Below are 17,323 nucleotides of genomic sequence, written 5' to 3' on the forward strand. Positions count from 1 at the left end.
GAATGTCCCTTTTCTCTGACCCAGGCATCTCATGTTTTCTTCCAACATTCATGAAACTGTGGAAGACTGCTTGTTCATGACAGCTGACAGAAAACAAGGACACCAACAAAAACAACAAAGCAGCAGCATTGTTTAATAATGACAACGAAGAAGATATAGATTGCCAAGAAACACATTAAAGGCTGCTCAACATCACTAATCATTAGAGAGATGCAAATCAAAACTACAAGGATGTAACACCTCACACCGGTCAGAATGGCCATCATCAAAAAATCTACAAACAATAAATGCTGGAGAGGGTGTGGAGAAAAGGGAACCTTCTTGCACTGTTGGTGGGAATATAAATTGATACAGCCACTATGGATAACAGTAGGGAGGTTCTTTAAAAAACTAAAAATAGAACAACCATATGACCCAGCAATCCCACTACTGGGCATATACCCTGAGAAAACCATAATTCAAAAAGACACATGTACCACAATGTTCATTGCAGCTCTATTTACAATAGCCAGGACATGGAAGCAACCTGTGCCCATCAACAGATAAATGGGTAAAGATGTGGCACATATATACAATGGAATATTACTCAGCCATAAAAAGAAACGAAATTGAGTTATTTGTAGTGAGGTGGATGGACCTAGAGTCTGTCATACAGAGTGAAGTAAGTCAGAAAAAGAAAAACAAATACTGTATGCTAACAAATATATATGGAATCTAAAAAAAAAGGAAATTGTTCTGAAGAACCTAGTGTTAGGACAGGAATAAAGATGCAGACGTAGAGAACATGGGGAAGGGGACATGGGGAAGGGGAAGGGGAAGCCGGGATGAAGTGAGAGAGTGGCATGGACATATATACACTACCAAACGTAAAATAGCTAGTGGGAAGCAGCCACATAGCACAGGGAGATCAGCTCGGTGCTTTGTGACCACCTAAAGGGGTGGGATAGTAAGGGTGGGAGGGAGGGAGATGCAAGAGGGAGGAGATATGGGGATATATGTATATGTACAGCTGATTCACTTTGTTATAAAGCAGAAACTAACACACCATTTGAAAGCAATTACACCACTGTAAAGATGTTAAAAAAAAATAAAGTATACAAATGCCATAAAACAACAACAGAAAAAAGAAATAATGAGAATGAATATGGATTAAAAGTCTACTCTAAAGTTGTCACATTGATATATGCTATATAGTAAATCTCCTTTATGCAATCTCTATGGGAAATTCCAGGAGTAGAAAACATATGCTTCCATAATAGTAATTTCATATATTGTACTGATTAAATGTCAGTAGCAATAAATTATGTTGCTCCTCACAAACAATGAAACATACATAGAGAGTACTCCTATGACAGTGGTCTCACTTTTTTCAGAGTCAAGAAAAAGGAATTTTTCTCAGATATCTGTTATGTTTAAAGTGTACCCAAAGAACCCCTCTATATTACAAGTGTAGGTCTGAGTGGCATAGATTCATCAATTCAATATTGTTGGAAGATGAGAACATTAAATTTGAAATCTTTATCATTCAGGTCACATTGTACTTGCTTTTTCTGTTATCTTTGCATACAGTTGGCCTTTCCCAGGGTACTTCTCTAATCATTCCATTGGGCCCCACTTCTCATCATCTGGTATAATATGTAAGTGGTAGTGGTTCATCAATGTTAGGCAACAGAAAGCACTGTTTTCCAAAGAATCCAACGAACTTTATTTTAACTAATGTTTTACCGAGAGAATTTTGGAAACATACACATAAACACACACACACACACACACACACACACAGAGTGATCTGTACTGTGAAGTCTGTGACAAATGCATCTGGGTTATTTCTGGTGACAGCATAATCTGGGTATATGATGTTCCACTATGTTCTTAGTCATGTGGATTGACACACGAGTGCTTTCATGTGGATAATTATTATAAGACCTGGAAATTAGCATCAAAGCCTCTGAACTCTTTATCTTAGCTTTTAAGTAACTACTCAGGCAAATCCCTAAATAATATAGAGAAGTGGTCAGAAGAAGAGGAAGGACTGAAAGATAATTAGAGGTAAGGTGGAAAAACAGGAGGAGAAGAAAGAAGGAGAAAAAGAAATGAGTGCTCAAATCTTAAAGCCATCCATGTTATTTTTGAAATGTTGTTTTTAATGATTCATATATTGATTTAAAGATAGTTGAATTTCACTCACGGCCCTGACAATTCAATTAAAATATCCCCATTAGACCTTTATGTCACAGCTATTATGAAACAACTAGCATGCTAGAAGCAAGAAATAAATTGTAAAGGAGAGAGAAGAACTGGCATACAATGGGCATCGACTATTTGACAAGAACTTTAGCATATTGTGTTATTTATTTACTCAAATTCTATTTCAGCAATTTTCCTTTTAGATATATTGCTGTCTAATCATACCCCAAAATGATTATTTCAAAGACAGCCTCACATGTTGAGAGAAACTATAAAACTCAGGGATATGTTTAAGAACCAAGGTGTGTAATAAAATATCAGGCTTACTTAATGGTTTATTCTGATGTTTTGCTACAGAAAGAGTAGGTAGCTAAAGATGCTTTGATTAGCAGCAAGGTCAATCCATTTGGCAGCAGAATGGATTAGAAACAAGACCTTGATTTAGGGCACTTGAATATACTGCAAAGGTTCTCAGGTATGTAAGTGAGGCAGGAGTCAACAGGATGCATAAGGTTTTAAATCTTGTATGAAGATTGAGCTGGTGTGATGAACCTTGAATCTCAAATGAGCAGGGATTACTCTGATATTGAAAGCTCACACTTTAGGAGTAAACTGAACCATGAAAAGCACATTATGGGCTTTTCAAAAAGCTGTGTGACTCATGAGCCAAAGAGAGAGAGAGAGAGGAAAAGAAAGAAAGAGAGAGAGAAAGAAAGAAAGAAAGAAAGGAAGGAAGGAAAGAAAGAAAGAAAAAGAACAGAAGGAAGGAAAGAAAGAAAGAAAGAAAGAAAGAAAGAAAGAAATGAAAGAAATAAAGAGAACGAAAGAAAGAATGGAAGGGGGAGGGAGAAGGGAGAAGGGGGAGGGAGAAGGGAGAAAGGGAGAGAGAAAGAAAGGAAGATGTTGAGCCATGACAATAACTTATAAATGTGTTGGTATAACTTTATGATATCATCTTCATTTTTATTGGATGCAAAGAGATATGTACATGAGTCAAAATATCACCTCAGAAAGAAAGAAAGAATGGAAGGGGGAGGGAGAAGGGAGAAGGGGGAGGGAGAAGGGAGAAAGGGAGAGAGAAAGAAAGGAAGATGTTGAGCCATGACAATAACTTATAAATGTGTTGGTATAACTTTATGATATCATCTTCATTTTTATTGGATGCAAAGAGATATGTACATGAGTCAAAATATCACCTCAATATTGTGCTAATTTAGAAGAATTTCCAGATAGGCAAATAATTTTGCAGTGCAGTTATAGCCATTTTAATATGCTATTTTACTATCTCTATTTTTCTTCCTTTCTTATTCTATTTTTTTTACTAATCCAAAACAAATTCTACATATACTTATTTAAAAAATGAAATTCTATTGCTACTGCCTTGACTTTTGTGTATATATATATACACACACACACACACATACATGTGAATACACACACTTGCAGGCACACCTTGTTATATTGAATTTCACATTATGGTGCTTCTCAGATATTACACTTTCTACAAACTGAAGTTTTATGGCAACCCTGTGTCCAGCAAGTCTATTGGCACCATTTTTCCAACCACATTGGCTCACTTCCTGCCACTGGGTCACATTTTGGTAATTCTCCCAATATTTCAAACTTCTTTGTTATTATTATATCTTTATGGTGATATGATCAGTGATCTTTGATGTTACTACTACGACTTGATGAAGGCTAAGATGACGGTTAGTTAGCATCTTTTAGCAATAAAGTTTTTTAAAATTAAGGTATGCACATTGTTGTTTCAGACATAATTCTATTGCACACTTAATAGACTATGTACAGTGCAAACTAACTTTTATATGCTCCGGGAAACCAAAAACTGTGTGTGACTCACTTGATTGCAATGTTTCCTTTATCCCTGTGGTCTGGAACTGAAGCTGAAATATCACCGAGGTGCGCATGTATATAAAAAAGCATATCTTTTTGTTGGTATGTCTCTTTGGAACCTTAGTGTTTGTAGTTCCATCCTGGTTTCTCTTGGACTTCTCTTTTAGTACTCTTCTGTCTATTCCATCACAATGATTCCCCCAAAAAACTTCAATAATGAATTGATGCAGTGACCTACACCTTCTCCTCCTTTCTTAGGGTTTCTTGCTGGTGAGGAGAATCACACATTGCTGATTAGTTCTACCACAAGAAAATATTTTAAAAAGTCATTTCCCTTAAGTCATATATATACATCCTATTGGTTTTGTTTCTCTGGAAAATATTAATAGAATCCCTATCAGATCAAACCAGCATACACCAATCAATTTCACCTACACTTTTGAAATGTCATCTACAGGCTGTACCCATCCTTTTCTCCTTTCTTCAAACCCTAGAGAAAATGATTAAAATCACTTTGAGTAAGTTTACCTCTGGCTCACTAAATGAAAAAATCAGTAGAGGTGTTCCAGTCATTGTTTAACTTGACCCGTGGAGCTTGACATTATTTGTCATTTCTTATTCTTAAAATTTTATTTTACTTTCCATAACACTCTTACACGTTTATCTTTTACTTATTAATTAGATCTATCTATTCTTCATCTGCTTTTCAGTTAAAAATCAGGGTTCTCATATCTTCTCTGTAATTTTTCCTAGCTTGTTACCCACTTATGTGATTTTGACCACCATCTGTATACCAATTACTCCTGATCCTGTATCTCTACCATAGGATCTTTTATGAACTCTAGATTAACGTGGCTAGATATCTATGAGATACTTCACCTGGATACTTCTAAGCAACTCTGGATATATAATGTCTAACAATGATCCTTTTATTTCTTACTCTAAAACCAAATCTATACAGAATACCAGCAAAACAGAAGCCAGGAATCTGCATCATTTTTTCCCCTTCTCCCTCTCATTCTCTACATATGATTATCCACTAATTATTTGTCTCATCCTTTATATTCTCTTGACCAATGGATCTTGAAATCTTCTATTGTCTACCTTTCAAATGTCCAACTCTAATGTCCCATTTCCTTTATTACTTCCGAGACAATCCTACTGTGACCTTCCGCTTTGTATGTTCCTTATCTCCATGTCTGTTTTTCTGTCTCCAAGTCCTTCAAATGGATCTCTGAGTAATCATTCTAGAACTGTAATTCTGTCCATGAGAATCCTCAACCAAGATACTATGGATCCTGATGCCTTTAAGAACAAATAATACTGTAATGTACAGCATGGTGACTACACTTAATAATACTGTATTCATAGTTGAAGGTTGCTAAGACAGTAAATCTTAAAAGTCCTCATCACAAGAAAAAAAAAATTGTTAACTGTGTGGTGATAGATGTTAACTAGACTTATTGGGGTGACCATCTCACAACATAAAGAAATGTCGAATCATTACATTGTACACCTGAAACTGCTATTCTATGTCAATTATATCTCAATTAAAAAAAAATCAAAAGAACAGATATTACTGATCTTGGTACCAGACTTGAGCCTCTGCACTTTCTCTATTTACCTACTCTGAAATGTTGGTTTCACACTCTCTGACTATATTGAAATATGGCTATCGAGGCTCACCTAGCACTTTCAATCCTCAGTGCTTATAAAAACTTTTCTTCAGACTATCTTTTCTGAAAAAATAAAGTCATCTTTCAAGACTCATCTCAGGTGCTTCGTCATCTGTGAAGCCTTCCTTGAATTCCTCCATCTTCTAGGTATATTCATAGACCTTCCTTTGTCTCCACAGCTCCTCATAGGGTCTTTGTCACAGTATTAAAATTAATTGTTGTATTAAAATTATTGTTCACTCCTAAGATGCTTATAGGACAATAAAATGTGATATCTTCTGGTACAATGAAACTAAATTACCCCACTCTACCCGGCTTAAAATCCCAGTTTCAGTATTTATTGGGTGTTGGGCCATGGGAAGTTATTTAACTTTCTGTGCCTCACTTTTCTGATGTGTAAAATGGGGCTACTAACAATCTTCCTCCTAGTGCTGTTGTGAAGACTACATAAATTTTGGTAAGTAAAGGGTTTAAAATCCTGCCTTAAGATGCTCAATAAAGCTTACCTGTTATAATTGCAATCTAAAGACATTCATACTTAAATTTATCCCCACAAGGCTTAATGCTTTCTGAAATTGTAATGCATTCTCAATGAAAAAGGTTAAATAAAGAAATGCTTCTGAAATTAGGGTTTAGACGTGCTTCAATTCGTAATCTTTCTGCCATTATAAACACTTTCAACTTAAGAATTGCTGCTAACAAAGATCATCTGAAGTGACAACTCAATTTTCTAAATTATTATTTGAAGATGAGATGGGTAGCATTTTCTTGATACATAGCTTTGAGGTTATGACATAATTTAGTACTATACAGACAAAGGCACCCAGTTATATTTGTTGGTATAAGCAACTTACTGTGCATGTGTGTGTGTATGTGTATGTGTGTGTAAGCAAATGTACACGTGTGTGTGTCTTTAATAATAATTTTTTGAGGTGACTTTGAGCAACAGGTAATAAATGAATTCAAAATGTTTGCTGATCAAATTAATTTCTGTGTTGCTCTGCAATATGGCACCTTACACGTGTCCAAGTGTTATAGTAAATCCAAAATGTCTATTTGAGAAAAGCATTGATTTTGCCTCTTGACACACTTGGGATGTATTTGTATATAAAATAATATTCATTATAAGCAACATCAAGGTTTGGTCTTTCTTGAAAGGATGTCAACAATAACACCTGCTCCTTTTAAATATTAAATATAACAGTGTTGAGGCTAATATCTATTAAGCCACTCAACCACCCCCTTTTAATTTCTACCGGAAGAAATTCTTTTATATTTGAAGGTAGGGAAATTGCTTTTTTCTCTCAATAAGTGGAGTTTCCAATAATGGGAACTCTACAAATTAATATTTTCCATGTATGTTCTTGCTGAAAAGAAACATACATTAAATTTGAAGCTCACTTAGAATAGTTCAGTTGACCATTGTGCTTGACATTTGTGCACTCCCTTGACACAGAGTTCCATATTATTTATAGTACCTTGCTTTACTATGAACTGTCTCAGAGCCTTTCCAGAAAAAAGCAGGAGCACAAATATATTTATATGTTTACACACATATATATAATGCTTGAATTGGTCCCAATGTTATCATATCACTATTCCCACATCTACAATCATCAAGACAGAGTTAATTAAACTTTAATTAGTTTCCATGTGGAAAGGAAATCTTGGTAACTGTTGTTTCATTTGCATTAGAAACATACATTACCTGAGAACCATAGGTTTTCATTATACTTTACAAATGGGGAACCATGTGTCTATGAAAATAATACTTTAATTTCATAATAGGCTAGATCTTAGACCTTTTTAATCTACTTATAAATACTAATTCATCTCTTAAATGATTTGGACGAATTCCATACTATCATAGTAATTATAAAAATAGAATTCAAGGCTATCAAACAAAGCTTGCATAAGCAGCTCCTAGATCCTTTTAATCATGTCCATTGGGATGTGAAATTCTACACTAGCTAGGATAGATTAAAAGTCAATTTCATTAAATTTTCAACAAAATTTAAATTCTCACCTCAAATTCTGGCAAGGAAAGGCTATGGATCTGCTTTAGTCAAAACCAGAGAATGGCTTCTCAGCAGACATTTGCCCAGAACCTCAATGTGATGTCCAGCTTCCATCACAAGCAGAGTTGATATAACTGACACCCAGGAGGCAGAGTTCTAGAGCTATGTTACCTCTTCATTTGTCTTGGATTTGAAAACTCAATCCTCATGCAAAATTAACTCACAAGAAATGAGTGCACCAGGACAACATGAAATTATCTCACCATAGGAAAGGTGAGTGATTTTTTATATTCTGTGATCACATAGAGGAATCATACAAGCAGAAACTATGTATGGTAACATCAGGGGACATCCATGCTTGGGAGTGCTTTCCTCAAAAGTTGCTAAGGCCCATCTTGTGCCGAGGGCTATTTGTGGAGCAATGCTATCTGAGTGGGGTGCCCTGGGATGGATTAGAATTGCTTGGGCCTCAGTAGACATTTCTCTCCTTTACGGGTCTCTCTGACTTTCTGCTCAATTTTGGGGTTCACCAGATACCATATGGACCTCAGGACTACCACCTATGGAGTTGTCCCAGGGCCACAAGACCAGGCCCTGATTCCTAGTAGACGGCCTGTCAAGGATATTACTCCTGCTAAATGGCATTGTATATTTTTTGCAAGATCACTAAAAATTGGACTGCCAGAATGGTACTCAAAGACTGATTTGATGTGACTCAAATTTTATGTATAGATAGGTACCCCACAGAAAATAAATTTGCTCAGGGCCCATACACAGTAGTGTAATAGGGAAGAACAAATCTGACTCCATATTAGATCTGTTTCTTCTACCTTTGTACTCTGTTGTCTATGCTTAGTCATGCTGGCTCTGCACCTTTTGTAGAAGAATGTTGCTTATCGCTTGAAATATACAGGATAACCTATTCTCAAGACTCTGACCTTTAAGAGTCCATTCATGTAGAGATAAAAAGTTGCAGAACAGAGAATAACTTTTGTCTTGTTGGAGGTTTACAGGAACATCCTGACCTGACCTATGTGGACAGCTGCAAGAACAAAGGATTCCTACACCAAGAAGTTTGCAACAACTAACCACACCCCCTCCCTCACCTTGCCTTAAAAGTGCTTTGCTGAAATCCTTCAGGGAGCTCAGGGTTTTGGGGGCAGGAGCCACCCATCTACTTGTATCGCCCTGCAATAAACCTTTCTCTGCTCCAAACTTTGATGTTTTGGTTTGTTTGGACTCACAGTGCATCGGGCACATGAACTTGTGTTTGGTAACACTAGGGCAACCCTGGCTACGTATTCATTTTCAGCAAGGTTCTATCTGAAGACCTTCCCCACTGTATTATTCAATATTTTAAAAATAAATTTCCAAAAGGTAAATTCTAAAATCATAGGGCAAAGAATTTAGATCTTGAATAGATTTGCTTCCTTTGAGCCAGTATTAGAATCATAAGACTCATCATGTTTCTCATTAGTTTAGGTTTTCTGAAATCTCTAGAGACTTTAATATTCCAGAGACATAATCTTCTATATCAGCTTCCTAATACTCCTTCTACTATGGTTTTCCATTTCTGTCTTTGGATTTATTTTAAACTCTCTTCAAACATAAATATTTTTATTAAAGCCATAGAAAAAAATCTTTTAGAAAATTAAAAAATGGAAATATCAAAATGTATAAAATACTTATTTTTCTGGAAAATATTCTGGTATCATTGATACGGTCTATCTATTATAGACATGAGTCAAAAATTTTATGTAAGAAAAATAGCAGTGAAACAAAAATGTGCTGAAACAGATAGTCGCCATCAACTATTTTGTGAAAATTTTTAATTTCTTTAAAATTACAATAAGATTAAAATTTGTGTATTGTGTTGAGATTTATGTGTACATATCTGGGTTCCAGCATTTATTACTTTGGCCATAAATAGCTTCATAAATAGATTGTAAAGACTAAAATAATGGAATTATTTATAACGTATAAGCAAGCCAAATCAAATATAGAGCTTCCTCAACTTACAATGGGGTTACATCACAATAAACTCATTGTAAACTGAAAATATTGTAAGTCGAAATGCATTTAATACACCTATTCTACTGATTATCATTACTTAGCCTAGACAGACTTAAATATTCTCAGACACTTATATTAACCTACACTCGGAAAAAATCATCTAGCACAGAGCCTATTTTATAATCAAGTGTTGACTATCTCATGTAGTTTGTTGAATATTGTACTAAAAGTGAAAAACAGAATGGTTATGTGGGTACAGAATGCATACTGTTTTCATGACATTGTAAAGTTAAAAAATCCTAAATCAAACCATTGTAAGTCTGAGACCATCTATACTCCAGACCCACAATCTAAATGGTATATCATGTTTTTTAAGAGGGAGGGAAAGAGAGACATTCTGATCATTCAAAGATACCAACAAAAATGTAGACTATTTATACCTGCTGATTTTTCCTGTCTCTCATTGGTAAACAATTCCAGAATGGCTATGAGCAATAATGTGTTATAGTAACAGTTTTAGTTTCATTTACACATATTAACTTCATGTCTTTGGTGAATAATGCCAAAAATAGGAACAGAATATATATTAACTTCATTAAAATAACCAGGGAGAATGGAAGCAAAGAGGGATTAAATGATATTCCAAAGCTTACCCGGGCCATTGAGTCAGGAAGAGAAACCAGGTCACTCAGATTTCAATTCCAGTGTTCTACTCACTGGTTTGTTCAACTCCTGTGCAAAACATCTATACACAATACACAATGCATAAGCCCCCTTGCTATCAAGTTGTTGTCAAAAGAAACATGCCATTACCTTTCCCACATACTGAGGCTCGGAGCCCATGTATTCCTCCAGCACAAAAAATTGATTCCATACCCAGCCACGTTTAACTCGTTGGAAATGTGATCGCCGCCCTGGCAGGTGGATAACATTCTCTCTTGGTTCTGTGGCTAAAGTCTGCTGTGGCTGAGGTTGAAGTGGTGTTAGGAGACCTCCATCAAACAGGACCCAGAGCAGCAGGGATAAACAGTTCCTTGTAAGCATTGGCAAAAGCTTTCCTACAGCAGAGTACTAAAAACTCCAGCACTTAATGCAGTATTGTGGAATCCAGGTTTGAGGTGTCTGTGGCCTCTACCACTTAGCTCTCTCTTTTATTGCAGAAATGATAATGCAGGCATTAATCCTTTTGATGAAAAGGCTTCTGCTATATTATATTCCATCTAAAGGGACCTATAAAACAGATTAACAAAGATACATTAAATTGATAGAATTACATGATGATAGTCATCAAAACTTTCATTATATCTGCCAACATTTAAAGAAACAGAGAGGAAAGTCTTTAAAAGAATTATATTGGTAAATGGTCACTGCTCTTTAACCTGTTAACTTGGATAAAACATCTAAGTTTGTTTTACAGACTTGAAAAGTATGAGTTACAATAAAGCAAAAGGTATATCATAAATAGAAGCAATCATTTTTTAAATTTAATAATCATATTAAGAATAAAACAGGGATCACTGTTTTTGTAATTGAAGTATAGTTGATTTACAATGTTTCAAGTGTACAGCAAAGTAATTCAGATATATACATATATATATATATTCTTTTTTAGATTTTTTCCATTATAGGTTATTACAAGATATTGAATATAATTCCCTGTGCTATACAGTAGGTCCTTGTTGTTTATTTATTTTATATATAGTAGTGTGTATCTTTTAGTCCCAAATTCCCAATTCATCCCCACCTTTTCCCTTTGGTAACCATGTTTGTTTTCTATGTCTGTGAGTCTATTTCTGTTTTGTAAATAAGTTCATTTGTATCACTTTTTTTATATTCCACATATGAGGGATATCACGTATTTGTTTTTCTCTGTCTGACTTAGTATGATAATCTTTAGGTCGACTTAGTATGATAATCTTTAGGTCCATCCAAATGGCATTAGTGCTGCAAATGGCATTATTTCATTCTTTTTTCATGGCTGAGTAATGTTCCATTGTCTATAAATACCACATCTTCTTTATCCATTCATCTGTCAATGGGCACTTAGGTTGTTTCCATGTCTTGGTTATTGTAAATAGTGCTGCTATGAACGTTGGGGTGCACGTATCTTTTTGTATTAGAGTTCTTTTCCAGGATCACTATTTTTAAAGTGAGCTGAGAGTAGGATTTCACAAACGGCACAATTGACCTTTTGGGATGGATAACTCTTTGTTACTGGGGAGCCAGCATGTGCATTTTATGATTTCTAGCAGCACCCCCTTTCCTTTACTCGACAGATGACAGTAGCATCCTCTCTCACAGCCAGTTTTGACAACCAAAAAATGTTTCCAGACATTGCCAGATAAATATTCCCTGGGAGCAGCAAAATAGGCCAAGATTGAGAACCACAGGTTTAGAGAATAAGGAAAAAACAAAGCAGTTTTAAAAAAGCAAAAAAATTCTCTGAAGTTAGAGAATAGGAAGAATAGGACCATGAAAGAAAGAACAACATAAATTACTAAACATAAATGATCTTACTAACATGTAAGTTATTGAGAAAATCTCAGATTGTTTTATAAGGATTTATTATAAGCTTTAAGTTAAAAAAAAATGTTTCTCTAGCCTTGGCATACTAGAAACACTGGATAAAAAGGAATTATTTTGTAGGTGGTGTGCAGCTCAGAGCAAACTTGGGTCCCTATCAGATGGACAACCTCTGCCCTGCATTTAGGTAAAATGAGCTTTGAACATCTCCTTACAACAAACACTTTTTTTCATTCGCTTATCTAAGGTTTGGGTGTTTACAAGGTACTAGGACTTTTGTTAAACAGTAGATAAGATAACAGACACAATCCTTCCCTCTCTTAAATCAGAAATGGAAAATAAATAGTCATATAAAGAAATGAGGGCAAATTTACCAATGCTGTTAAAAAAAAAAAAAAGATAGCAAACAGAATATCCTGATGGCAAAACTTAAGTGACCAAAACTTGAGTTAGCAAAAGCCTGTTATAGGTGCCAACTGCAGTGAGACCTAAAAGTGAGAGCAGATCTATGTTCTGTAAGCAGCATGGGAAAAATGTGGTTCCAGCTAGGGAAGTTTCATGCATTTGGCACTAGGGGCCCATTATCCACAGCCTGGGAAGTTTCCAAGGGCCAAAAATGTTGGAGGCCAGAAATTATGTACAGCATTTCCAAAACAAGAGAACTAAAATCAAAATCAATACATATTCAATCACACACCTATAAAACAGGGCATTTTGTCAACCTGTCAGTTGCAATTCGGTTTAATGATTATTCAGTTACATACAATATAATAAAAAAGTATAATGCATTCTTTGCAAATATTCAAATTTAAACATTTAATGTGGGAGCAATTCACTACACTTGAGTTAAGATATGAGATGGGGAGGGTTAAAATTTATACTTTGAGAGAATCCTACAAGGACACTCCCAAAATGAGAAATAAAGCAGGATATGTATTTTTTTCTGGCCTGAAGGGGTGCACCTGTTAGCTACTAACAAAAACATAAACAGTATATATTTTATTGCATCTTTTCATTCTGGCAAAATAATGTTCATAAAAAGTTAACTTAGACCTATATTGTGCCATATGTGGCTGTCTAGTTGAAATCTCGCAAGTTGATGTTGAGATGTGCTCTACTTTTCAATTATATACCACATTTCAAAACACTAGTACAAAAAAAAATAATGTAAAATCCCACTATTGTTTCTATATTTATTAGTTGTTGACGTGGTAATATTTTGGATATAGAAGTTAAATAAATATAAACTATTTAATGTGACCTATTTCTTTTTAATTTTTAATGTGTTTACTAAAAAATTACAATTATAGATGCAGCTTGCATTTGTGATTTGCATTACTTTCTACTGAATAGAACTGATTTAAACAATAGAGTTTAAATCACACCTGCAATTTCTACTTAAGTAATGTATTCTTAACATTCAAAAATTGAATATCTAGCACAAACTGTGTCATATTTGTGTGACAATATATTTGTGATGCCCGAGGATATTTGCAACTCTATGCAATAAGGCTGTGTAAAAATAATGCACATGTTTTCCTCATCTGTTTTCAAGTTTAAATTACTAACACCAAAAACTAAAATGTTTTAATTTCTTGGATTTTCCACCTTGTCCACGTTTCTTCCCCTACTCATGTCAATCCTACCCCAGGCATATATACAGAACAGATGGGGAGATAAACATGAGTAGAAAAAATGGATGGCAGGAACTCTAACTTCCCAAACCTAGTCTATCATATATAATTAGGTTGTACTTTTGCCTTTCTGTTCCATTGATTTTTTCTCCTCCATTTTTTGGGGGCATGAGTTATAAAAATTCAGATTTTAGTTAGCATTGATACCTAAAGTTCTTTCTTTAAACAGTGTCTTTTTATTTTATATTAGAGATTTTTGATATTGTCCAGCTGGCTATATTCATCATCAGTACCATCACTATGAGTCCAGATACCCTTTCCCCTTGGAAGTGGAGGTGTCTGAAATCTGAGTTTTGATCTCCTTTTAGAGGAATCTTTCAGAAATTCTAATTGGCCCACATCATCCCCCTTTTGTCACCTTAGAATGGGTGCTTGTGATGTGAAGAAGAATGTAAAAGTAACATAGAAAGTATGTTTTTTCATAAGCTAATTCCCCAGCACTGTAAAGATTCACATCACCAAAAACAGCCCCTAAATGCAAAACATTGTCATGAGGCTGAAGTGAAAAGGAGCCACAGAAGGGTACAGTGTGGCAGAACAGCCCCCCATTTCCCTTGCCTCGTGCCCACTTCTTGTTCTTTCCTTTGGTTCTCTCTGGACACATATTCTACTTAGCCTGCTGTGTCCCGTATCCCTGCCGTCAAATTACTTTCTCCTTTTTTGTTAAAATATGTTTTTATATTTACAGGAATATTTATGTATGAGTAGTTTATTTAGCTGATATTTTCATTAGGATGGTGATGGCCAGGGGTGACCTCATAGGTTCTGAAGATATGCACTTAATCTTATTCTTTGCCATGAATGTTGCTGTTTTAGTATGAATTCTGCAGAAGGCAAAGCTTTTTAGGAACTCATATACCACATTGTAGTAGAAAGATCTATAATTCAAAATGTAAAGCTGGGCTTCCCTGGTGGCGCAGTGGTTGAGAGTCCGCCTGCCTATGCAGGGGACAAGTGTTCCTGCCCCGGTCCGGGAAGATCCCACATGCCGCAGAACGGCTGGGCCTGTGAGCCATGGCCGCTGAGCCTGCGCGTCCGGAGCCTGTTGCTCCGCAACGGGAGAGGCCACAACAGTGAGAGGCCCACGTACCGCAAAAAAACCCCCCAAAAAACAAAAAACAAAAATGTAAAGCCTTCTCACTGTACGCTGAGGATGTAACACACAGCACGATAACTGTAGTTAACACTGTATTGTATATCTGGAAGTTGCTAAGACAGTAGATCTTAAAAGCCAGGATTTTTATAATGATATTCATGAACTTAATAGGGCCTGCATGATCTACCTCTACACCATGCTAGACCCTTGCCATTCTCCCCTTCTCTCAAACCGTTTACTGATAAATAATATTATTAACAATAGTAATAATTTATATTACAGGTGTATTTGTATGATTATTTGTTCCACTTTTCTGAGTAGAGTGAACAGGGGCTAAAAGAGTAGCAATGATGTCTCTTTTGTCAGGTTTTCTCAGCTGTGCTGTTCCTGGCATCTATAACAGTGTATTGTAAGTACCAAAAAAGCATTTGTTAAGTTTGAGGGAATCAGTCATCGAATGATAATAGCCAACTTTTACTGAAAACTCACTATGTTCCATATAATGTTGTATGTTCTGTACCAGTACAATTGCTCTGTGAAGGTGTTATTATACCCATTTGACAGATAGAATGGAGGAATAGAGAAGTTAAATGACTTGACCATTGTCCACAGAGGAGTGCATAGCAGGCGGGTTTGAATCTGGGCACTCTGACTCAAGAGCCCATTCCCTTGGATTCTGTTCTCCACTATCCCTGAATGAACGAATGCATAAATAGATGAGAGCATCAAGGGTTTCAAATCCTAGCAAGACAATGAATATGAGCTTGAAGACCTGAGTTCCAAATTCTTTTTCCAAAGCGAAGTAGTTACTTCAATATTGGGCAGCATAAAGTTTCTTAGACTCATTTAGATCTTCTATGAAATTAGAAGATTTGAAGCAATTAGGTCAATATAGTTCCTTTGAAGTCAGGAGGTTCAGGACCCCAGCCCTTACCCACCAGGATGTAAAAAGAGACACATAATTCTAGGCAGAGACAGAAGAAAAGAAAAAAAAGCTATAATAGACATGACCAGTGTGCTAACAGGACTGGATGGTGGCTGAAAACTCAGAAACGACACAACAGCCCAGCTAATCCACCCAGCAAGTCACTAGGCAGGCTGGGTGACCCAAAGCACAGAGAAGGTAAAGCACTTTCCAGCTGTCCAGCCTCTTCCCAGTTAGACTGAACTGGGGGTGCTGTGCTGGGGTCTGTCAGATGAGAGGGCAGCCTGTGGGATCTAAGTGATGACTCTGAATTTGGGGGTCACTTCCAGGCTTGGTATAGTTTTAAAAAATCATAATAAAAGAAATAAATGAAAAGATAGGCATTGGAACAAGACAGATCTGAGGAATAATGCCTAATGACGTCATAGCATAGTTTTACGCTAAGTAACTGTCTGTCAAGTAGCATTTGAATTGTGGGGACACCATCAACAATATTCTTATGTCTGTAGAGCTAAATACAAGAAGAAATAAAATATATGTTAATCTCATCACTCAATTAGAACGTGTATACACATACATTTCCTAACTCATGTTATTGCATTAGGATCCTAAAATCCATTCCAACACTCTATAAAACTGTGGTGCTTCAGTGAACAGAGGAACAGATATTATTTTCCGTGCATGATGCTGCTCCCAGCAGATCCCAGCCTCCAGCCACATTGTCAGCCGGGGAGCTTTTAAAGTGTTATATCACAACAAAAGTAATGCAAGGAGATTGAAGGACTCTGGTTCTTAAGTAAAAGAGAAACAACTCCCTCAGGCATGAAATATAGCAGAAATTACAAGAAAAAATTATGAGGAGCCATCAACCTGGGTACACTTGCCCCAGCACCAATGGTGCTGTTACAAGATCAAGAACAGAGACTTGTTCTGAGGTGTCAGCACCCTATGGAAACATGGGAACTTTAAAGAAGACATATTTGTTACAAAGGACATCACCAGAGATGCGTTTTACTCCATATACTGGATTTCGGGCACAGTGTTTAAAATTTTACATTTGTCTATTATTCCTAAATTTTGTGGAGCCAAATTGGCTTTCCAAAGACTTTCCAAATCCAATGATGAGTCTCTGGAGCCACACGTTGCTTTTAGCAGAAGGGAGATTTTAAAAAATGGTCATATATCAAAGCAGGGGTTAGTTAGATGTGAAATACCCAGTGACAGCTTTTCCATTAAATGTGTCGTTAGAACTGAGAGATACCGAAGGCTGTGGTTTCTGTAGTTACTTATTTAATTTTGGGTGTGTTTGTTTTTAAGAATAGCTCTTGATAAGGGGT

The 17,323-nt window shown here is 36.0% G+C and overlaps 1 protein-coding gene across 2 annotated transcripts in view; it reads right to left on the reverse strand.

Moving 5' to 3' along the window:
- Positions 1-10,792, reverse strand: part of CDH12 (cadherin 12) — a 278,088-nt gene extending 267,296 nt beyond the window's left edge. For both annotated transcript variants that reach the window (XM_024732038.1, XM_024732039.1), the window contains exon 1: positions 10,562-10,792. In XM_024732038.1, coding sequence (XP_024587806.1) covers positions 10,562-10,792 — 231 coding nt within the window. The remainder of the gene's footprint in view (positions 1-10,561) is intronic.
- Positions 10,793-17,323: the final 6,531 nt, after the last annotated feature.

Source organism: Neophocaena asiaeorientalis, unplaced genomic scaffold, assembly GCF_003031525.2.
Source record: "Neophocaena asiaeorientalis asiaeorientalis breed wild unplaced genomic scaffold, Neophocaena_asiaeorientalis_V1.1 scaffold722, whole genome shotgun sequence".
NCBI lineage: Eukaryota > Metazoa > Chordata > Mammalia > Artiodactyla > Phocoenidae > Neophocaena > Neophocaena asiaeorientalis.